Source organism: Caretta caretta, chromosome 25 (genome assembly GCF_965140235.1).
Source record: "Caretta caretta isolate rCarCar2 chromosome 25, rCarCar1.hap1, whole genome shotgun sequence".
Classification (NCBI taxonomy): Eukaryota; Metazoa; Chordata; order Testudines; family Cheloniidae; genus Caretta; species Caretta caretta.
In genome coordinates, this window is record NC_134230.1 from 13,416,900 (window position 1) to 13,441,955 (window position 25,056).

Genomic DNA, 25,056 nt, shown 5'->3' on the forward strand with positions numbered 1-25,056 from the left:
CATGAGGCGGTGCCAGGACCTGGCCTATTATACGTGCCTCCCATGGGGGAAAAGGTTTATGCATTCCTTTCCACCTTCATATTTCTTACAATACTGTGGAGAACAAACTCCAGTGCTTCATTTCCATCTTCAACAGGTTCCCAAAAGCAATACTTACCCCAGTGTCATCCCACTCACACTCTGATGCTCAATGTTGGGACCTGCTATGCTTTTTATCACCGATATCCACAGATCAGCACAGACTGTCACACATTCCATGCGCTGGGGCAGTTACTCGGCCTTAATACTGCTAAGGTTTTGTGTTAGAGGGCAAGCGATGAAGCTGGTCATGGAGTGTGCGTATCGTTTTTGTGCATCTGTTGCCATTATAGCGAAAAAGTTACCAAACAAACACTCCTGATGCCAAAGTGATGCTTTAGGACTGAGTGTATGAGAAGCAGCAATACGATCAAAGGAGAGCGTCCCAGAGCGCGTTAGATTTCTTGTGACTACAATGGCAGCTGTGCTTGTGTGCAGTCAGCAAGGGAACAAACGCCTTCGGGTAGAGAGCATTGTGCACCATCTTCCAGATGAAATGAAACAGATGCCCTGCCTACTCGTGGTTAAAGGAATCGGGGTATTTTTGTAAGAGCAGGAGTTATTCTTTACTTCGCCTAAAGAAGCTATAGTGTAGTGTACCAATACATCGCACTCTCACGTATACACAACGCAAACAATTCCTTGTGCTTTCAGAGGAATGGTTACTTTGCAGTGGAGATTTAAGTAAATGACTTAACAGGGTTCAAAAAAGAACTAGATAAGTTCATGGAGGATAGGTCCATCAGAGGCAGGATGGGCAGGGATTGTGTCTGTTTGCCAGAAGCTGGGAATGGGTGACAGAGGATGGATCGCTTGATTGCCTGTTCTGTTCATTCCCTCTGGGGCACCTGGCGTTGGCCACTGTCCGAAGACAGGATACTGGGCTAGCTGGACCTTTGGGCTGACCCAGTATGGCTGCTCTTATGTACTTAAATTCACATTTTTTTATACTTCTCTTGTGATACAGAATGGCCGAAGACCATGAAAACAAAGAAGAGCGTTAGCTGTAAACTAATTTTATTATTATGAAAAATGGAATGTTTCATTAACAGAAACTTAAGTGGTGTTTGAACAAGAACACATTTATTACAAAAAACAAACAAATGAGTTCACATAGTTTTCTATTACAATATGGCAGATTTTTAATTACATAAATTCAAGGTGACCCTGGGTAATAGAATTCACCACTGTAGCCATCTTACATTCAGAGAAGGTTAAAAATTTCAGTAGCGGTGCGTGAAGCGGGGATCACTGGGTCTGTTTGCTCTGTCCTGGTTTGCAAATGCTCCTGGCACTCCACTAGCCTGCACTATCTGGCTCTGGGTTCCACTTTGCATGAAGCCTCCACGCCTAGGAGCAAAGTCAAGCTTTTTAAAATGTGTGTTTTAATCTTCATTGCAAATTTGTAACATTGCTGTGATTTTGTAGTATTTACATTTTTTTAATGATTTTTATTCTTGAAATAAAATGCACCAGATAAAATCACGGAAACATTACTCAACTGATTCAATTACAACATGCAGAGGGAAAGGAAGTAAAGGAAAAGGACCAAAAATCTTTGACTAAGCTTCTTACCCAGATACTGCTCCTCGATTCATAACATGGGCTGGTGTGGACTGAGCAGGGATGACTCTATCAGCACCTACAATAAAGTGGAAAGCGTTTAAATAAAAATAAAGCATTTTTAAAAAGCAACACCTTATTCCCAGAATTTTGCTTGCTTGGTAATGCTTTTAAAGCTCAGTATGAGTTAACTACCACTACAAGTTCAACAGCAGTAATGCCTACAAAAACCACAATCACACTGTTAAGCAGCAAGTATACCTTGCCATCTCTCATGATCCCGTCCCATCACTCCATCTGCACTGCCCTGCCATGAACGATCTTGATGCCCCTCTAACTTTCGACCATGATCTCCCCAGTCACGTCCATCTCTTAAAAAACAAAAGAAAAAAAATGAAAGAAAATCTTCTAGGTGTGTGATGGTGAAGCCAAATACAATACCCCATACGTAAACTTATTAAAATCATTTACCAAGCTATATCTATGCAAATCCTACATTTACAGTGGATACAATCAAATTAGGAAGATTGTTCAACAAGTTTCTAACATAGAAAACAATTTTCTTAATTGATCTATAGACAATCAGTTAATATCACAACATACTGCAACACTCAATACTTAACATGGAGCTACTAATGGAGTAATATCACTTCAGGAAGTGTAGGTGTATATTTAATATACAGAACAATAATGCAAAGTCTGGATGGTTTTTTTTTAAAAAAAAACATCCGGGATTTCAGATTAGTCCCATCTCAGGTTTTCCACCAAGATTCTAGCTTGCTTTCTATTAATACATACAATCTCAAATCCAGACTACCAGCCCTAAATTAGCCCCTTTTCAGAGAATTTCTGGAGTGTGAGTGAAAGAACTGGATCTCATCCCGGGAAGAGGAAGCCCTTACAAGAGAACCATGATTCCACTGGCAGAGCAGCTTGCATAGCCGCTCTTTACTCACTAGAGAGCTCCATTCTCTTGATGCACAAGGGAGCTACATGTAAATTCACTGCACACCCAGGAGAGGACAGACCCTCAATGAAACTATCTGGAGAGAGGATTTACACTTGTAAAACTGATTCCCACTCTGACCCTTCAGAGAGTTTATTTGACGTTTCGAAGAGCATGAGCACTGGTGAATGACTGTCCTCATTTACACATACTAACCGGGACTGTGGAGGTATCGTTCTCCCTTCACTCATTCTTCTGTCAGACCCATAGCCAGCCCAACTGTCCCGTGAGTCCCGCGAGTGACGTTCTGGTCCTCCATGGCGCTCATCTGGATAATGCTGAAAGACGAAAGACACAGATGAATGCTGTAATTTAATTCTCAAATTGGTAAACGCTGGTCAACAGAATTTAACCAGTGCCACAACCTATCAAGTCACTAGGGCATTTTTGACAGCAAGATTCCATACAGCCCCTCTATGACCATCTACTTGTGTGAGCTCTTGGAGCAATATTTTCTCCTTTAAATAACTTTCAAAACTCTTCACTGGTTCCCTTACTACTCTAAGGCTCATTCTGTGTATTAATTAATATTTTGGTGGAATGCAATTTTACTCCAATCCCTTTAACCATTTGTCTTTGCTTCAGTTCTTTCTCCCAGGTTCAAATAACTTTACATGAACTATTCTCAGTTCAACTCTTCCACTTTGGTAAAGTGTCAACAGAATTCTTAGATTTCCAAAGTACCAATCCAGCCCCTACCTCAATGTTTTTAAAAAGGTAATATTTGTTGCACGGTTACATTTGCCCCTCTGTATTATGGCACCTTTGCATTTTCTATAGACCATTTTGCTATATTGAAGACAATGGGTTCTTTGCTGTTCATGGATAGAGTGCCAGAATAATTACCTTACACGTTACATTTACTGATAATGCATCTGACACCAATAACCAGAACACACTTTCTTTTCACCACCTAGCCCCAAAAAGAGAATCCATATGGTAACTTCAATCATTTAGATGTGTTTTTTCCTAATCTATGACAACTACTGTAGTTAGCAACTGATTTATGCATTGCATATTCAGTGTGGGAAATCAGTTGTTTATTAAACAGCTGTTGCGTTTCATGCCAGTGGCGGCTGCATTTAAGAGCCCTGTGCACCCAGGGATCCTTCCAAATGAAAGGCACTATCTAAATGCACATGTTTATGACGCAAGTGTTTCCACTTAACCCACCTGCCCATCTCGATCTGCCACTGCCCTTGAAACTTCTCTCCTGGGGTGAAAAAAAAAGAGAGCAATTCAGTAACAATGGATAGATCTTCCAGTTAAATTATACTGGGGTTTTGAAGAAGTAATCTACATTGAATGCTGGTATTTGTTACACTGTAAAGTATGGAAATGGGAATACTTATTTTATTAGAAATATAGTTTTAGGATTAGAGAAACTGGTTTACCAAAAGCAAACACATACCAGGGCACTAAAATTGTGTGTGCCAGGGCAACACAAGCGGCAGTATCACTGAAATGTGACAAAGCACCGGAGGCAATAGCTCTGTGTCAGACCTGACAGGAAGGAAGGGTTGGGGCCAAGAAAGGGTACACAATAAACACCACAAACACAAAGAGCTGGAGAAATAACCGAAGTGGCACAGAAGTAACATACACAAGCTTGCAAACAGCAGATACACATATAGCCATAAGAACACACAAGTTCTAATCCCTACTTTTTTTGCACTATTTTACAAGCAAATAGTAAACCTGATACGACACTAGGTATTTTCTTTTCTTAATTTCAGCGAATACAGGAGGAAAAAAAAAAAACACATCACTAACCTATCCACAGAATGATCTTGGTATCGGCCACGATCCCTGTGATCAAAATCATGGAAGCGATCTTGGCGGGTAAAATCAGAATGGTATCTATCATCCATCGCCATGCGCTTTGCCTCTGGCCAGTAGGAGTCATCTCGCCTGTAAAAAAGTGCACGTTTAATACAATGTGAAGCAATAATTTTTCCATCTTGGTCTTTCTAAACCAAGTCTCACTTAACGCAACCTGTGGTAAGCTGAACATTCAATAGTTATATTTTTGATATGATAATTAAAATCCCTGACGTGCCAAACTGACTTCTCATTTCAATTTCAGAAAAGAAGTTAATTGCATCAATACTGCACACACCCTAATCTCGGCGTATGTTGAAATGAGAGTAGAAAGACTATTTAATCCTTCTGACATCTGTGTTTTATGATTCAAGTCCACAATTTCTACAACCCCTTGTGTAACTTCCCTGGAGAGAGTAGTTTCTGTAGGAGTCATAATTGAGTGCTGTCACGTAGTATTATGTACATCGCAGCACAGCTTCCAATTGGCTATTTTTTATTTCTGCAGTAAAACTGGTGACTGTAGGTGACCGAGTAAGGCAAAAAGGGTAGGTGACTGAGGGCAAAATTCACCCTGGTGTAACCCCCCAGGAGCACTTCACCAGAATTAAACCAGGGTTGAATTTGTCCCCAAATGACTACATTTCAGGTATATCATCAAAAAAATAGGTATGAATCAGCTTTCAGAACATGTTAAATTCAGGCAAGTCACTCTGATATTCCTCTATCAGCCTGCAGCCCTCTCAGACAGACACTGCAAAGGTGAACTGATATCTAGCAGACAAGACACATTTGAGAGCACTATCATCACTTGTAAAGCTGTGTGCAGCTGGATTGTCAAATATCAATATTGTTCAGGATACCTGGTTAAGAATTAATTTGGAATTATCGTACACCATTGCATTGACTCATGCTCTAAAATCTTAAGAGTTCAAAAGTCACCAGCAATATAATTTATACTCACTGGGCACTCAGCTAGCTATGTGAACTGAAATTTATTGTGAATATTTGCCTCAGAAACAGACAGACTCAAGGTGAAAAGCTGGCAAGGCACAAGTGATTAAAATGCTTCTTGCCTTATATGTAAATCAAGATTTCAAGGACCACACAGAAATTATCAAATTAGCCCAATACCATGATTTTTTCTACAGGTGAGAGGCAGTAGCGGGGACTCAGCTGCTCGTGTGTGGTGGGGGCAGGGAGGGTATGGCAGCAAGAAGGGCCAGCACTGACAACGCACAACAATTAGGAGCTCCAGCTCAGCCTGCCACATTGCTCCCCCAGCGGGTCCGGGGGAGATACCACAGCACGGGCTGGCAAGGAGCTCAGAATGGGATCATCCACTTGGAGCATGGGTGGGAGGGGATCCTGCCCTGGCAGAGGGGAGTGGAATGGGGGATGGATCCTGGTCTCACCCTGATCCAGGGCTCCTCACACACTTTCAGCTCCTTGCCAGCTGGAGCTGCAGTATCTCCCCCAGGCCTGTGGGGGGCCACTATGGTTTGGGGCTCCTGATTGCCATGCATTAACAACATTGCCCCTCTCTCCCCACCCGCCAGGACGCAGCAGCAGACAGCCTGGGCCAGAGGTGGGCATGAAGAAAGCCAGGCCCCAAACCCTATTAGGCCTATTAGGCCGCATAGAGCCATCGGCTGAGACACACCTACCCCAACCACCACCCGCCCTACTCCCCAGGATCCAAATGACCTATTACCTCTGAACCCAGGATTGGAATCAGCCTGTTAACCCCCTGGAGTAGCTGCAGCCTTAGCAGGGAAGTGGAAACAGGGATGCCTGCTTCTGCCTCCCTGCTGCTGGAAAAATTGCAGCACTTTAGGGGGGATTTGGCAGCCATCCGTATCCACTGAAATTCAAATACTTACCCTTGAGACTACTATAATTTATTTGTTAAAAAACAATTTCTTTAGGTCCTTACCTAGAAAAGAGCATCTTTAATGCCAATGAGGAAGATACTCCCACCATTCTATGGGTCGAGGTAGATAAAAGTCTGCTTCAACGAGCAGGGAGAGAAAAGAGTTCCTTCTCCTCAAGAATCATAGATGTAACCTTAATTCGTGTAGCTGCACTTAACACCCCATGGTAATGGATTCCTCATTTGCTGTGGCTGTTTGACTGCATTGTTTTGTAATCTACTTTGGATGTGCATTTACTGCTTTTTGAGTTTATTAATACACATCTGTGTGTTCTGCTGATTGTGCTTATTTAAAAACATCAAATTAACTAGAAAAAAAAAACAAACAAACCGAGCTAGAAACAGGGGTGGAGCTCAGAAGTTTAGCATCTGTTCTAAGAAGAGTTCTTACTAATTGCATAAAAACCAATCTCAGATTACAGCCTTAAACTTCCTGCTATAAACACACTCTAAAATTTGGAATTTCACTGCAGTCACTTACCTTGCATCAGTGTCATAAGGTCTTCTAATTGCCGATCGCCGTTCTTGCTCATAGCGCAGTTGTTCTTGCTGACGACGCAGCTCTTCTCTTTCTCGCTGTATGCGATCTTGTTCCTTCCTCCTTTCTTGCTCGATGTGCATCCTCTCTCTCTCCAGCCTCTCCCTCTCCAAACGTTCTCTGTCAAGCCGCTGCCTTTGAAATTCAAGTCGGTCGCGCTCTCTCTGAAGCCTCTGTCTTTCATCCCGTTCATGAATGGCTTGAATACGCTGCTCTCGCTCTCGTCGTTCTCGTTCTCTGAAAAGGGGAAGTAGAGATTTGTTGGTTTTAAAGGGTACACTACACCTTCAAGTGACGTATTTTTTGAAGGCTTCCTAGATCTTCTCCCACACAACCCAGCTGACTTTGTTATTTTCTACTAAACAAACATCACAGTCACTTGAAATAGTTTTTAAAAAAGCAACATTATACACACACAATGAGACGAGAGGCAAGAATTTAGTAGTGATAACACCCCTTCCTTAGGGAGCAGTTTTGAAAATGCTTTCCTCTAAGGTGAGGAGTTCTATGTCCCTCTTTACATTCTTCTGGAAGAAAAGGTAGCAGGCGTGCAACTCCCCGAAGGGAGACAATAATTTTACTCTCCCTTCAGGGTGAAAGTTCAATACAAGCGAAGTTAAAACCAAGGTATTTTAGCAAAGCTAAATGCAAAATTTGAAAATACCTAAGTGTTACTGAATAACAAGAAAAGATTCTGCTTCTGTTCAAAAGATTTACTGCAGGTTCCATTAAAGCTCATGGAATAAATAGCACCAGAAAAATATAAACCCAGACCAATGGACAAAGATACAGGAGACTAAACTTTGAAGTTGAATACAACAATGCATGAGGTGACAGCTCCAACACTAAATTGTCATTTTCGTAACAGACTGTGTCAACAGAACTGTATCATCACAGGATAACGATCTCTTGCTACTACATAAATGCAGAGATTTTCAAAGCAGGGTAAATGATCCTGTAACATGTTCTGTGACAATTCGTCCCTTGCATAGCAGTAAGGATAAAAAGTCATATAAAAACATTCCAGTTTTCCCCCGTTAGCAAGGAAGGAATACATTTAATTTCTATTACACCAAATGATTCATGTTGGTGCATTAGGGACAGTTCACTGCATTCTAAATATTGAATACACAATATAGTACCCACTACGCCTAAGTACATTTGTTAAACTGTACACTAAACCACTATGAATCACAACCCCCTAAAAAGTCATCATTTCTGCAGACAATCTGCGATCAGAACAAGGAGCCAAATCTGAATGGTTTGAATTAATAGTTCAATCAGGTTGAATCATCATATTTTACTCCTGGGGGAAGCCTGTGCCACTGCGCATGTGCAGAAACATGCTCCCTGCAGATTCTCTGTTTCCCACAGAAAAATGGTTTCTGTGGGGAAGCAAAGAGAAGCTGCACCAGTGCGCACTCACCCTTCCCTGGCAGCGCAGGCGCATCTGTTCAGGCAGATCAACCCCCAGAAACCTCCCCTGGCTGCAGGAAGCTCTGCACGGGGTTGGGGGATGGGTGTCTGGATGCAGGAGGAGGTGAGGCTCGGTGGGGTGGGGGTTCCGGGTGGGGGTTGGATATATTGGGGATGGGTGGACAGGGAGAGCAGCTCTCCATGCAATGACCCCTTCCCCCACGTCCTGGCCCAAATGCTGCTCAGCCACAGGGGGAGGGATCACTGTATGGGGAGCTTAGTGGGGGTCCAGGTACTGTGGGGATCTGGATGCAAAGGAGTTCGGTGGGAGGGGTGCAGGGGGAATGGGACTCTGCAGGGGAGTCTAGGTGAAGGTGGTTATAGGTCAGCATGGGGGCGGTCGGGGGGGCTCAGTGGAGGATCTGGGTGCTGGAGGAGTCGGGCTTGGTGGGGTGGGAGGTCAGGGTGCAGCTGGTTGGAACTCAGTGGGGTGGGAGTCTGGGCGTGGGGGCTCCCGATGCTCAGGGTAGCGATGACACTAAGCTCACCGGCGTCTCTCCGTTTCTCTGATTTCTCGTTCTCTCTGCCTCTGTCGCTCACGCTCTCGCTGTTCTTTGATTTTATCAAATGATAAAATATCTTGTTTCTCCTTGCTCTCTGACTTGCGATCCTGGCTCTTAGTATTCTGCATTTAATCAAAGTAATACATGAACCAGAATAAAAGTGTTTGGATTACATTTCCAGAGACCAGATAAGATAAATGCCCACAAACAGGACCACTATTATCCCCCCTTCCTTACCAGAGCGACAAATAATTGTAGGCACTTTGCAGGTGAACTAGAAGGAAGAGAGTTGTAGGCAGCACCAATAATTTGGCTACAATTTTTGGGGAGTGAGTCTGCTAGCTAGTTTTGTCTCTGGGGCAACACAAACCATACCATTTTAAAGGTGTAGTGACACCCACTGCTCCTGACTCTACACATCTGGGGCAGCGTGATGTCTTAATGGCCTTGTTCCATTAAATATGTGTAATTCTGCCTATAATAGCAGTGAAGAAAGCTGTAGCATAGACAGGGCATAATCATTTACCAATATAGTGTCATATGACTTGCCAAATCCCCTTATTTAGAAAGAACCACCACAGTTTTAAAAATGCAAGTCAAATACTCTGCAGAGGTACAGGGAAAGTTGGTTTAAATCTATTTTCATAGATAAGTTTTCTACTGAAATTGTACTTACTCTCTCTTTTGATGTGGTAGAGGTTTTCACACTAATAACTGGTTCTCCTTTGGATTTATCCATTATTACTGTTCTTTCAATTCCTCGACTTCCTAAATGAACCAAAAAAACCAAAGATTGTGTAATGAATATAACAAACTGTGGCAAGTGCAATCATTTATATCTTAGATATTTTTTTAATAAATATTACAACCACAGAACTATGTTCATCCTTTTTTTTTTTTTTTTTTTTTGAAGTGAGAGGCTGGAGGTTAAATTTTTTTAACCTTAATATGAGATTTATATAAAAGAAAATGGAGTATTAGTAAAATTAGGACTTCAGAATGTTTGCCTTCATTAACTTTTGGAAACAAGAAAAATAATGGGAGATTACAGTAAGACTTCTGCTGTTATCTGAAGAGGACAAAAAAATTCAAAATAGTGAATTTAAGTCCACTTTTGCACCTTAAAATGCATTTTTTTCACACAATGTAGGACAGAAAACTAAGTTTCGCATTCAAAAGACAGACCATGAACTGCACCAGATTCTATACATATCAGCAAAACTTTAGACTAAATTTACTTCCTGCTTATAACCAGAGGCAAGAGTTTCACAGAAAATAAAAAAAGATACAAAAATTATACATTTTTATTCTTTCCACAAATTTTGCAGTTTTATAAATCTAAACCCATTATGCCCTAAATCAAACAGCTGCTGCTCTGTTGAGAGTCTGACAGAGAAACAGCATAATGCTGTATGAATTAGCTTCAACCATTCTTCTTAATGGAGTGTTAAACTTGCTGAAATACTATCTGTTGCTGAATATAATAAATATTCTAAATTGCAATAATTTAAGTAGAATAATAAAGACTTCTTTAAATCAGCTGTGTCTTCATAATTAAAATGTATTTTATACTACATGTGAGGTTTTTTTATAATATAAAAACACACTTTGTTCAGAATAGAAAAATCCTTTGGGGAGAGGAAAACAAACAACTAAAAGCATTTATCTACAATGTAATAAAATTGCAAATATTTTGAAGGACACCAAATTGCTACTAATATTTAGATTACAGGTCTAAATTCCAAAGAGTCAACAGTTCTCAAACAGTTCCCTATTTGTACTCTTTTTTAAAACACAGGGTATTGAATATTATGAAAACTTCTCCAGCACAGAGGAAGAATTCTCCATGTTTTATCACTTTCCCCACATATTTCACTGGATACGGCATGACAATCTAATCTATATATATGTCTGGAAAGTCTATCTTTTGTCACTTAGTTGTCCATACAAACCCTGTCTGTAATACAGTTCTCTATTTAGAAAGCAGTTTACATTACCTGATTTGCTAGTCCTAGAGCGATTGGAGGATGTGGTTTTCTGTTCATCTTTCTCTTTTCCTTCTTTTTCATCTCTCTCTGTTTTCTTAGTATCGTCTTTTTTATCTGTCTTCTCATCCTTTTTAATACTGACAGACCTATAAATAAACTGAGCTTTAATAGTACAGTACATAGGAACACAGTTATCTACACAATTCCACTTCTTTTGGATTTCTACATGAGCCACAAAAGACATCCAAAAACTGAAATTTAGTAAGCTCTTCCAATTTGCCAAATCCTGAATGCAACACACACTTGCATACATTTTCCTTAATTTAGCTGACTGAATATGAAACCTAGAAAGATCCAAACAAATTAGAAAGAACAGTAGGTGATCCTTTTGAATACTAAGTTTTCCAAATTGTTGTTAATTCCATCCATAATGAATCTTCACATATAGCTCACTCTGCCATTTAAAAACAGACATCCATACAGAGTGAACTAGAGTAGGATAAAAACTTTTGCAAATATGTTCTGTCGTAAAAAACTGCTCAAGTAATACTCAAATCAGTAATCAGGACTTTGGCAAGTAAATTAAATAGAGTGTAAATTAAATAGAGTGTAACATCTAAGGGCATGTCTTCACTAGCAACATTGGTGGTAAAAAAAAAAAAAAAAAAAAAAGCCCACCTCCATGAGGGGAACAGCTCCCAGCGCTGGTGCACTGTCTACACTGGCACTTTACAGTGCTGAAACTTGCAGCGCTCAGGGTTTTTTTTCCCCCCACACTCCTGAGCGAGAAAGCTGCAGCGCTGTAAACTGCCAGTGTAGACAAACCCTAAGAATACTGTGAAATGGAATGCCGCTCAAATAAGCGGTACAGGCTATCATGCCCCAGGGAAAATAAATATTAGCAGACATCTCATGACCCATTCTAGCAGCCCTTTTAGAAATCGGGATTAGTCTTTCAAGGAAGCTACTTAAGTAACAGGAAGATTTGAAAATTTAGGATGCTGACTCCATTCCATTAACATTACAGGAAGACCCTTTAATACCTCATTTATGAGGACAATGTATATGAAACAATTATGACGACCACAGTGTCTATGCTGGTTTACATAAAAATGAACGGGATCAGGAGATACCAATATAGGGCCCAAAGCAATATGACCAGGTCCCAAGCTACAAATAACTGGACTAAGCTAATATGGAAGGAAAAGCCACACTATGCAGTGCTTTACTGCATTGAGGATTCTTGGTCACCTTATGTGTCTCACACATTCAGTGTACTAGCATCCCAGAAGACACTACTTATCTCTTTCTAGTATCCTTGAAAGGCATGAATAATTCCGAAAGGAAACAATCATGATATTGAACATATCAGCTCCAGATGTTAGTTACTGCAAGTAGTACTGAACTGTCACATTCCAGAAGTACAGGATTTATCAAGGCTAGTCAGGCCTAAGAAAGGGAACGATCACTACATGGATCAGGAGTCTGACATGACGCCCCCTGAAGGCCTAAGGTGCTGAAGTAAAGTTTGCACCACTTTAAAATAGAAAGCAGATCTAGGATTTGGAAACAGAAGTATAAATTGCAATCTAAGTAAGGCCAAGTGTACGCTAGAAACTTCTGCTAATACAGTGTCAATTAGTGGTTTGATTTTTATGATATTTTTATACTGGCAAAAGCCCTAGTGCAGACATAGTTGTACCAGCATAGTTGTACCAGACATAGTTGTACCTTTTCCAATGTAGATTAGACATGAGAGACCTTTTCTGACTCTAAAGAGGTATCAGCCTTGGATCTTACAAGACTAACTTGATGCACACAAATTAGAAGTTAACTGTATCTATCGCTAAGAGCGAATTGTATAACTAAGTCAGAAATGTGTGTACCAGGGCAACAAGACAGCTTTGAGGCCGTAAAAGCAAATGGAGAGTACTGAACTGAATCAGGTACACAAGTTTGCATAAAGGGGAATCTATGAACTTTCAAAGAAAGAAAGAAAGAAACTACAGGTTATATAACCTCTTGATATTTCCATTTCATGGACTCTCAAGGACACAAATACAAGATCCATGAAGCAAGATGTGCAGTGCAATAAAAATGCTTATTCTTCCTTGATATCAATCAATCCTTCAGGTACAGCATGAACCAACAAAACATGTTTGGGTACTTTATAAACAGTTATATCAATAAAACTAAATTCTGTTCAACTATTACTTGTCTTTCACAGTTACATTTCACAGTTTTGTTTTGTTTTTTAAACCAACTTTACTTTTCAGACTTGGAATCTGTAGAATGGTGCCTGTCTCTCTCCTTCCTTGCTTCACTTTCTTTTTTGTCTGAAGGTTTTTTCCCGGCTGGTTCATTTTTTGCCTGGAATAGTATTTGCCAAAAATATAATCAATTACAAGTCTGAGATCATTAATGCATGCATTCTTATATTCCCATTATGGTATCCATCTTGGAAAATTACCACTTACTTTTTCTACAGAGATCATTTTCCCATGTAACTCTGTTCTGTGGAGGTGACCAATACATTTGGTGGCTTCCTCAGATGTTGACATTGTAACAAAACCGTAACAGCGAGCCCCAGGACTGCGAGCATTAGTCACCACTTTTGCACCAACCACCTTTAAGAAATGTTATTTTTTTATTATTGTTTTTGCAACATCTTCAACCATAGTCTCAGACTAAGACTCATAGACTTTAAGGTCAGAAGGGACCATCATGGTCATCTAGTCTGACCTCCTGCACATTGCAGGCCACAGAACCTCACCCACCCACTCCAGTGATAGACCCCAAACCTCTGGCTGAGTTACTGAAGTCCTCAAAATCATGATTTAAAGATTTCAAGTTACAGAGAATCCACCACTACTTCTTTGATACAATGTACTTGGTATACAGAATAAAATGCCAGCTATGCCACGTGTACCAGGAACGTTGGTTTTGCACCATTCCATTGGAACACCATTTTCATTATTATTTGTATTATCGTAACGTCTAGAAGCCACACGCATGGGCCAGGACCCCAAATGTGCCAGGTGCTGTACAAACAGAACAAAAAGACAGCCCCTGCCCCGAAGAGCTTACAGCACTTCAAAGAAACCACCTGACTTCAGTTGTCCAGATTTTGATACTGGCATCAAGATTACATTTTGGAACCGAGGTGTACCCAATCTGGCCATGAGTATTCTAAAAATGTTGTGCTGAGAAGCACCTATCGAAGTGAAGTATAAATACTAATAGTATTTCCCTACATACCAATGGCAGTGCCAACATTTCTGAAAAGACCAGAGTTTAAAATTCTAGAGCAGATTCTAGTACTGCTGAAATAAGCAATCTTTTGCTGGCGCTTCCATCCTGACAGTATCAAAATTAATACCAAAAACTTAGACAGTGCTACTATAGTAGTATGCACAAAAACACTAATTCAGTTTATGTAGTGTGACGTGATAACTGCAAAATTACATCCTCTCTGCGGCACTGAGCAATACCAGTGCACTGCCTTATTAACATCACCATCAGTATGACATGGTTAATATACTTCACTTAAATGATATACAAAAATGAGAGGAATAAATCTCCAAATGAGTATAACCAATTTCTTCATTTAATCCCGTAACACAATGCAGCATTTACATATTTCTCAAAATACATTTGCAGTAGTACGATTTTCGCTGGAACATTTATAAGCATGTTCAACAACACAAAGATGACCTTTTCTGAAGAGATAAATGACACAAGGAATTACTGAGTCAGAAAAACCTCCCTGACTTCACGTTGGGTCTAAACTGAAGTTAGGTCAACCAACTATGTCACTCAGGGGTGTAAAAAATTCATACCTCTGAGTGATATACTTAAGGAAATCTAAGTCCCAGCGTAGATCCATGGAAGAATTCTTCCATTGAGCTAGCTACTGCATCTCAGGAAAGTGGATTAACTACAGCAACTGGAGAATCCCTCCTGTTGGTGTAGTAAGTGTCTACACTGGAGCACTACAGCAGTGCAGCTGCAGTGTTTAAGTGTAGACATAGCCTCAGACTGCCTCTCACGTAGCAGTGGATCCAAGAAGTCCACCAGCTGACCTTTCAGAGTATCCCAGTTAATTTTTTTTTTTATAAATGGGAAAAGCCATTTGAGGAGTGGAGGCAGAAGTGGCTACCAGCTGTTCCAGATTCCACTTCCTTGCTGACACTAAAAAGCTCCAGGAGGAACCATACTGTCACTGACCTGGTTTCTCATAGTAGCAACTACGGAAGGGTCACCCCTAAGCCAGTACTATGTGATAGAGAGCATTAGATTCCAGTGGGATAACCAGGCGGCAAAGAAGTGACTATGATGGGAAAGGTGCCAGATCCTGGCTCTGCCACTCCTGTATTCGAACAGGCATGCCACCTCTCATGGACACCCTCTGCAGAGGGGTCAATCTGGGCAACCATTGCATTACTTTACCGGATATTTCTGAGAACTTTTTGATAGAGGACTATACTCTCGGGGGAGATTTTCAAAGGCATAAAAGGCAGCCAAGAGCCCAGCTCCCTTTGCCTCTGACTCTGGAAATCTGACCCTCAATAATTGACAATTCTATGTTCCATTAGCTTAGCCTGTTCAGTCATACAGCCAGTTCACTCCCATTTTCCTCTTAAGGTTTTACACAAGTAGGCAGAAGACAAAATTTATTTCAACATGATGCTCATTATTACGTAAACAATAGCAAGATTTTAAGTCACCACTTAATTTTAATAAGTTGTTTAAGTAAAAAAATTGCATTTAATTTAAAAGCACTATATAAAAAACACATACCTTTCCATATTTGCTGAAAAGGTTCTTCAAGTCTGTTGCTCTGGTAGAGGAGGAAAGTCCACTAACCCACAAATTTCTACCAGAACTGCTACTTGTACGACCTAATTAAAAAATAAATCACTACTGTATCAGAAAAATGTCGCAGTGAAAAGCAACTGTCCTAGAAACTCCATTTCCTTCAGACCATTTTGAGCTTAAAAATGTTGAGCACTTTTAAATACATGAAGTTTAACTTTTGCAGTTTCAAAACACACTATTTTTTGACATAACTATTAGTATGACATGGTAATGTCAAGGCTCCTAGCCTTTGTTTGCCAGAAGCTGAAAATGGGTGACAGAGGATGGATCACTTGATTGCCTGTTCTGTTCATTCCCTCTGGGGCATCTGGCATTGACCACTGTCGGAAGACAAGAGACTGGGCTAGACGGACCTTTGGTCTGATCCAGTATGACTGTTCTTATGACATGCAGAATAATGAAAGTGTAAGAAATTTTCATCTACTGAAAGCCTGATTCTACCGGACAATGGAAAACACTACCGGAGACTTGAATGCTTTTGAAGAGTGCCACAAAAGTTATAAATCTAATCATGAAGTATTAGATAAAATTTCTGTAATCCTTGCCTTTGTTTTAACCAGTAAGCAAGAAGTTTTTATATAGAATGACATTAAATCAAAATGGATAGTACCACGAAACATACCACCTTATGCTAGTAACTTTAAATGGAATCAATGTTCACCACGCACTAAAAGCTCACCTCAGTGACTACAGAGCGTAAGGACTCATTGCAATGACAATCTTGATTAGAAATTATCAGAACCTACATTAGAAGTAGGAAGCAACTTTTTACAGCCAAGATTATATTTTTGAAGATGCATCCCAGTCCTATCAACACACCTGCACTTAACTTTACTACTGAGAGTAGTCCCATTGACTTCAGTAGGACTGCACTGTAGTGAAATTAAGCATATGGCTAAGTGTTTGCAGAATCAAGCGAAAAAATGCAATTGGAATGTGTCCTCAATTACTCCCTTGGATCTCTGATGGATGTGGAAGAATAAGATTTAGTATTTTAACATTTTTCCAAATCAGTCTCAATTTTACAACGTACCTTTCTCATCTTTTGAGACCGTCTTTGTCTCTGCATCCTCAACAAAGCTAAAGACAAAAAACGGTGTTATTCAACCAGGAAAAAGTGAAAATAACTCTTAATTATGTGTGCTAGAATTCAATACCTACCAGAAAATTAGTTGTGAAATAAAAGACACCTTTGCAAACTTTTTCAAATCTGATATGTGGGAAGTCAGATGTTTAAACAGACAATTAATTCTGTTTGCCAGAAGATAAAAATTAGGAAGAATTTAAGAAAACAACCTTTGAAGGTTGAGGAAAGGAAGGAAATCAAACCATCAGTTAAAAATTGCACAAGAAGAAATAAAAGATTCTTTAGGAATAGACTACAATTTCATCAGTCTTGCTGGCCAATTGAAGGAAACAGCTTATTTGCATCACTTAATGACCAATGAAAAAGATAGCATCTGGTCTAAAACTGAGAAAAAACAAACCTCTTTTTCTGATCACCGCCCTCATTGGTAGAGGACTCTTTAGTAGCAGATGATTCTTCAGAAATAGCTTTGTCTTCTGTTTTCTTGGCATCTTCTTTACTATCTTTGGTTTCAAGACCTGCATCTTTATCCGCTGTTTCCCCACTAGAGGCTTCCAGACCTTCTGATGGTTTGCTACTCTGATCACTTATTACTAAAGATTCAGAGTCCATTTTCTCTTCATCTATTGTCTGTTCACTTGTCTCCCCTTTTGCTACAACTAAATGCTTTGCTTCCTTCCTTGAAAGATCTTGTGCTGACTTGCTGTCCAAATCTAAAGCATCTTCCTCCGACTGACTGGCAGCAAGAGCGTCCTCTTCCTCTGCTAGCTTTTTGCCTGCCACGGCGTTACTTGCTTCCTGTGCATATGGCTGCTCCACTTCGGAAATTTCTTCTTTAAGTGGTTCAGATTTACAAGTTTCCCCCAAAATCTCGAGTATTTTCTCATTTTCTACGGATTTAACAGGAATAGAATGGCACAAGATTTAATCACCAGGGAAATAAAGCAATCACAAATGTGGAACTGGCATGGCTGCCACACTAACACCAAGAGAAGTTCTAAGCTACACAGAGATTGGAAAACCCTAATGTACACAATATTAAAGTTCTAAACTGTCTGCAGTCTAACAAACTATTATATTAAAGCCTGGAAGCTACATGGAAGAAAAATGCCCAATAAACTTAAACACAAAACCTTCTGTCTCATCCTTGACAGTCTTCTTCAAGTTGAGTTCTAGTTCTTCCTAAGTTAGCTTCCAAAGTCCAAGATGCTTAACTGACTGCATCAATTCTTTGACAGTTCAATTCCCAAATTCCTGTGAAATTCTTTTAGCAGAACAGTCCAATATGAAAACCGGAACATCTTCTGATGGTGCATGAGTATGTTTGCAGTCCAGAAAAGTGAACAGTATCTGTATGAAATTTCCATGAAGAAACTCTGTCTTCCTTCTTCTGAAATCCAGGCACTTTTTAATTTTAGTTCCCTACTATAGTATTATACTACGTGTACTTCTCCACTCAAAATTACAGAGTTAATGTACTGTGTGATATCACAAGATCTGTTTTACGTGCAGAACCTTTTTAAGGCTTAGGTTAATTACCATGCTTACTTAAAGAGGTTTTAAAGCAACCATTTCATCACACTGAATGTATTTCTCAAACAGAGATGACACTGTCACAGATCTGGTGATATGACTGGGTTTCCAATCTCTATGATCCTTGAATGATCTGGGCTGTGCACCATTAGAATAATGCACACTATAGTAATGCAGTTAAATAAAACAAATAAGTGTACAAGAGGAATCGGTGCAAGAGCAAAACCATTTCAAAGCCTAGCTTTTTATTTTCTTTCCCCCCAAAACAGTACCTGGCTCCAAAGGTAGTTCTTCAATTTCCTGTAGGGAAAAAATATATATATATATTACAAAACACTATCCTATGTAAAGATGCTGAGCTTGTCTAAAATTATTTAGAAAAGAGAATACGGGGAAAAATTACTGTAAGTTTTATTAACTCTTATAAACCTTGAAAAGGTTTGATTTTAAAACAACTTCCTTACAACAATCATTTTTCAAGTAAGATTTTTAAGGTAAATACCTTATAATTTCTACTGATGAAATATAAATATAAAAAAAATTTAAGACTCACCACAGTGAAGACACCACGGTAAGTTGATCTAAGTACGTCGACTTCAGCTACGTTATTCACATAGCTGAAGTTGCGTAACTTAGATCCATCTCCCCCCACCCCCCTGGTGTAGACCAGGGCTAAGTGTTTTTGTGGGTATTCAAAGCATATTACAGTACTAAGGTCATGTCCATCATATAAAGGATAGAAAAAAATCACAACAGTGCTATTAAGTCAGCTGAAGTATATACTGTACTGTTCACTCTAGTGCCTTTAAAATACAGGCAAACAAATCAGCAGACAACAGTTTTATAAATACATGTGCCTATGTGAGAGAGACCATTTTCCCAACACTATGTAACTACTACAAATTTGATTTGCCGAAGTACAAGTCACCTACAACTCCTGTTGAGGTCAACGGGAACTGTGGATCCTCCAGACGTCTGAAAACCAGGCCCTATGTTTCAGCTAATTTATATCACACCCAATCATGGTAACAATGAACATTATAAACATGAGTGTATACAAAAGTTTAATGGTATATGAAATATAGCCAAGTATATGACAGTTATATTTTGACAGTAAATTATTTTGGAACAAAGCATAAAAAAAGGCCCAATTCTTCCAATCACCACACAAATTCAACACAGGGAAAGGTATATAATTTTGTTACTATGCATATTATAACTTAGAATTTGTTTTTGTGATTCACTGTTTTCTGAAGATAAGAATTAGGTATTTGTATTTTCCCCCCAGAAACTAAGGTTTTTTTTAGCTCTTTATACAGCATGTGTCATAATTGACATTAAATTTAAGATTAAAAAAGAATTTACCTTCACTACAGTTAAATCAGAAGAAGAAACATCTAAACTGTTTCCAATGTCCTCACTTTCTGCCTAAAAGAATAAATAGGAAAAATATGTCACTGTATACAGAAGATTCATCACATCTTTACTGATAATGAAACCTGAATGAAAAATTGTGAGGTTGGCAAAATATTTTATCTGATTTTTTTCAGATAACTGCTATTAAGCAATTATTTGCTAGCATTCAACAGAGCAACAAAGAAAGTGAAAAATGGTTACGGATGACTGCATTTAAAAAAAAAAACAGACAGACAGGCAATGAGCTCTCTCTTTGTCTCCAGACTCTGCTTGCCTACTTTAAAAGTCTGAGCTTTTTTAAAAAATAAAAACTTTCAATCTTAACAGAAAATCCTATATGGAATTTTTATTTGCCTTTCAATCACAGCTACAAAACAAAGCAAGAAAATCAACTTCTAAACAACAAGTTGATTTAAATAGTGCTTAGAAAATCTCAGACTTCATTAGTTTTACCTTAATAATATAATCAAATCTGAATTATTTAACTACTTCCTTAGTTATTCCTGCTGTTTCTAAAGTGAACCAAAAGCAGCAATCTGGATCCCCATAACCCAGGTTGGAGACAATGCATGTCAGAGGTAACATCTGTACTCCCTATCTGAGGCTGGGCAATAATAATTATCTTTCGTTGCCCCACTGAACGTTTCAAGTGAGTTTTAATTTGTAGATTCATGAGAAAGATTATCATCAACCATTAATGGACAAAGCTGAAGTGGCAGTCTATTACCAGACGATAAGCACAGAAAGCCAGCATGAAAACATTCTAAAAGTCAGAATGGAAGCCCCAAAGCTAACAAGAAATTTGAAATACACTGAATTATTCCAGAAGCAACATACTGTACAATTATGAAGTCCCTCAACTAAAGCATTTGGATCCCTCACTGCCCTCCAGAACAAAGGAAAACAAGAGAAAATGGGAATGTAAACTGAAGGCAAAATAGAGAATTCAAAGATTTAATAAAAATGATGCTTTCTAGACTACTACTACTGTGGGTAGCAATATGATGCATGCAAACAAAACCTAAATATGTTTTAAAATCAAAAATGCTATTTCCACAAACAGAAAAAAATCAATGGCCATAAAAATTTAGATCCCCAAATTATTTCTGCTATTGTTTAGATAATGGTGCACTAATTAATTTGAAAAAAAAAATTCTGATTCCACACATGTAAGAGATCCATACCATCACTACTGGTATTTCTCTTGATTCTTCTTTAATTTCTGAAAACTGTGGAGATGCCTCCAAGTTACCTACAGCATATTCTGTAGGCTGATCTGGAAGTTCTTTCATTTCTGCATCAGCATTTTCTTTACTATCAGACAGTGAGTCAAGAATATTATCAGCACTGTAATCCTCTCCGCAATCTACAGCACTGCCATTATCTATTTCAGCTTCATCTAACACACTAATATCCATCATGTCAATATCCTGCAAGTTATCCAAACTTGCTTCAATATCCTCCTGTAAAAAGAAAAAAAGTATATATAATAGTCATTGTGACTTGAATGCAGCACTATTATTCTTCACCTCAAATGTGGTTCACGTACCTGCCCATCTCCAGAATCCTCCTCCAGTCCATTATCTTCAACTCCCTCTTCTTCTAGTCTACGCCCTAGTAACATTATGATTATTAGAATGATGAATTCATACATTGCTAATTTTCAGATGTTTCTTCCTAGAATAGGTATTAAATCCACTTTCTTACAGAAAAGTAACATACTTTGCCTTATTTTCAACAGTCCTATAACTCTGAACATCACATTTCTTTCTGTAAGTTACAATAAAAGTTCTGAATGTTCAATAACACGTAAGTCGTAAAAGACTAAGCTAAAGGTATCTTTAGGCCGACTACGCATGACTGTAGTTCTTAAGTATCTCAAAGACCATTAATTTTCTCTTTTCAAAAGCTTATTATAATGATCTGTCTAAAAGTCTTACTACACCAGGAATTCATTCAGCAGCTTGATCCATAAGTAACGCTCATTACTGAAACAACACACTTCAGTTCTAGCACAGATCAACAGGGAACACATGAAAACAGACAATTTCTCACACATTTACAAGTGTATTTTCCTCAAAGAATACAAGCACAGTAGAACAAGAAATGGAGAGAGGTTTTAGAAACAGCCCTTCTACAATGAGAAACACAGCTTGAACATTTTCATTCTATTAACATACTGACATGTTGCAATCATGTTTTAGGTATTTTCTGGGAAGGGAAAAATTATTCAAAATAATTTACAAGTGAATTTAATCCACCCAATGTTAAGAGTGACTATTAACATTGGTCTGAGCCAGGCATAGTATTGTTAGGTGAGCATTTGTGCATCACCAACAACTCCACATCTAACACACTTCAAAGCTTTTAACTATTTTATATTAGGCATTTAAATGGAAGTTAGAAGTTTTTTAAAATCCCTGTTGTATACAATTCTAGTATTAGAACAGATTCTTTCTTCAGTTTGTTAGTTATGCAGCAGTAACACACCACCACCCCCCATTTCAGAAATAGAGAAATTTTCTTTCATACACAGCATAAAATGACTCCAGACCATTAGAAATCTAATGACTTGTTTTTGTTCAAGTGAAACCTGGTATTCTGTAATTATAAATACTATCTGAAGGAAGCTTTCCAGGTAAATAGGAAATTAAAGGTAACCCTAACAGCCCTTTAACTACAGCAATGCAAATGCATCACTGTTATAAACTCTAGAGGTTTTAAAACTATAAGGAACTCTCAACCTGGGATATGAAACTTTAACTTGAAGTACTAAATTCATGTCTTCACATGTAGCACACCTATTAAATGACTTTCCCTTCTGCCTTGCAGCCCAATATATACTGAATTAAGTTTCATCTGGAATCAATTTATTTATATTTAAAAGGGTGTTTGAGTCTTCAATGTGCTATTTGTTGAAAAAGCTTTAGAAACTCCCTTTGTGATTTCACCTTCCATCACACAAACAGCTATTCTATATTTGTCATGTAGCTAGTTGCCATCTCCATATATCAACAGGAATGTGAAAAATACTTGAAAAGCATATATTAACTTCCTGTTGCAGACTAACTTAGGGGAGCTCATCTATATTGATTAAATTTATCACAGCAAATGGGTAACACATTTTAGTTTTAACATTTTGGTTACAAGCTGAAATAAATTAACACCCCAACCTTTCACCTCTGGAGGCTGGGTCTCAAATTCTGAGTTTGGTCGTAAGTGTAAATTAATTTGGTTGTTTCACCCTGTTTCTCATTTGTCCACAACCTGACAGGGCTAGCAACCACACCTCAAAATGGCTCAAACTAGCCTCCTGCAAAGACACATCATGATAAATTTTCACTACGTTGGTAGTAGAAGTCAATCCTTTCTAAGCTGGTCTTTCAGGAAATTCTGATTAGCAATCCAACACACTTTGTTTGGGAGTATTCCCAGTTATGCACGGCCCTGTGATTAATATTTAACAAAATGTGCAATTCACTAATGAGGGACTTGGTATCATACTGAAACTCACATAAGTAGGGAAAAAGAAAGAGTACTTGTGGCACCTTAGAGACTAACAAAGAGTGTCAGTAACACAAGAGGTTGATGGTAAGATTGAGCTGCACTGGCCTAAACTGTACATTTTATATTACAGTGCTCCTGTTTGTGCTATATCTGACTCAACCAAATACTATTAATCACAAATTCTGAAGCTCTATAAATTCACTCTGCCAAAATTAAGACACTTTTCAGAGTGAAAGCAGGGAAAGAAAAGAAAAAAAGAGGGAAGCTAGATTCTACTTTGTAGGTGCAAGATCCAAAAAAAATCCTCTCTCAACTCCCTTGTACCTTTGCTGCTTCTCTTTGGTGTTTTCTTGATGATTATCTCTGACACCATTGGAATTTCATCAGGATTTCCCCCTTCATCCTCAATAGCCTATTGGAAAAAGATATAAAGCCACTCTTTATTTACAGAGCGCTCTTGGTCTTGGGCACTAAACACACCATAGAGAAAATTGCTGTCAATAGAACCTTCTAAGCATTACAAGTAGGACCAAATGAAAGTGAAATATCAAAAATTCCCAGGGCACTGGTGGAAGAGCAACGTGTGGGGTGTTTTCTATAATGCACCCCATCCCCTTTCCATTGCGCCCCCCCACCGGTGATCAGATGAATTATAGTGTCTCCGTTTCAAGGAAGTGGAGAATGGCAGCCATGGACAGCTATGGTCAGTGGTAGCATGACCACACAGCAAGCGTGAAAAACAGGGGCAGAGGACGTGCGGGTAACAGAGCCCAATATAAGAAAAAGCCCCAAATATCAGGACATCTGGTCACCCTTGCGAGTGGCGCCACATCATTCCCATACGGCACAGCCACCTCGGCGCACTGCACTCACATCCTCTGACGGGACCCGCGGCCCAAGCCTGCAGGTGCCATGTGCACGAAAGTGTGTGTGTGTGTGGGGGGGGGGGGGTTCCTGCGTATGGTTACTAGAGGGGCCGGTGCGGGGCTCCCCCACTGTCCAGGGACGGGGCTCGAGACCACACCGGCCTGGGCGGAGGAGGGGGGAGCACGTGACCTGCACCGAACGGGGCACGGCGCTGCAGCAACTGCTCGCGCCGGGCCCGGCGGAGTCACGTGACGCCGCTCGCTCCCCACTTGGCGCCATTTTCTCAGCAGCGTCCCCCCGCCCCCCCAAGCCCGGGAAAGCCTCAGCGCCCCTCCTCCCGCGGTCCCCCCCCCCCCCCGCGGTCCCCCCCCCCCCCGCCTCACCTTCCGGAGCCGCTCCATCAGGACGCTCTTGTTGCCGCCGCTGTCCAGGTTGCGGCGCTTGAGCTCGGCCCTCAGGTCGATGACCCGCAGCTCGCTCAGCCGCCGGGTCTCGGGCTCCGAGCCGGGGGGAGCCGCCCCGCCCAGGGGCGCGGACTCCCCCAGCCCGGCCGCTGACTGATTCTCCGCCATGACACCGCTGCTCCGGCTCTCACGTGCGTGGGACTCGGCAGGGCAAAGCAGCAAAAGCCAGCGATCCTAGCACAAAATGGTGGCAACGAAGCCGAGAAAGAGAGACACGCACAGGGGCTGCGGCGCAGGCGCACTGAGGCGAGACTATAGGGCACGAGGGCTGCGCGCAAGCGCCGTAGCCTTGATGCGTGAAACGGGTCTGAACCTGGCGCATGCGCCCGAGCCGCTTCAGGGCCGCAGTCACCCGCATGCGCAGTCAGCAGGCACGGTGACGGCCTGTCTGTGCTACA

General features: G+C 40.1%; 1 protein-coding gene across 1 annotated transcript; it reads right to left on the reverse strand.

Moving 5' to 3' along the window:
* Positions 1-1,078: 1,078 nt before the first annotated feature.
* LOC125626993 (scaffold attachment factor B1-like) lies at positions 1,079-25,031 on the reverse strand. The gene is given in 23 exon segments (XM_048830638.2): positions 1,079-1,428; positions 1,654-1,720; positions 1,903-2,012; positions 2,804-2,925; positions 3,821-3,860; positions 4,421-4,558; positions 6,883-7,176; positions 8,904-9,040; positions 9,595-9,686; positions 10,916-11,052; positions 13,176-13,276; positions 13,384-13,533; positions 15,707-15,807; positions 16,818-16,864; positions 17,272-17,761; positions 18,677-18,704; positions 19,770-19,832; positions 21,005-21,283; positions 21,370-21,434; positions 23,652-23,739; positions 24,578-24,817; positions 24,820-24,950; positions 24,953-25,031. Coding segments are annotated over 23 exon segments (3,111 nt in total). The 5' UTR covers positions 25,017-25,031; the 3' UTR covers positions 1,079-1,301.
* Between the last annotated feature and the right edge of the window lie 25 nt (positions 25,032-25,056).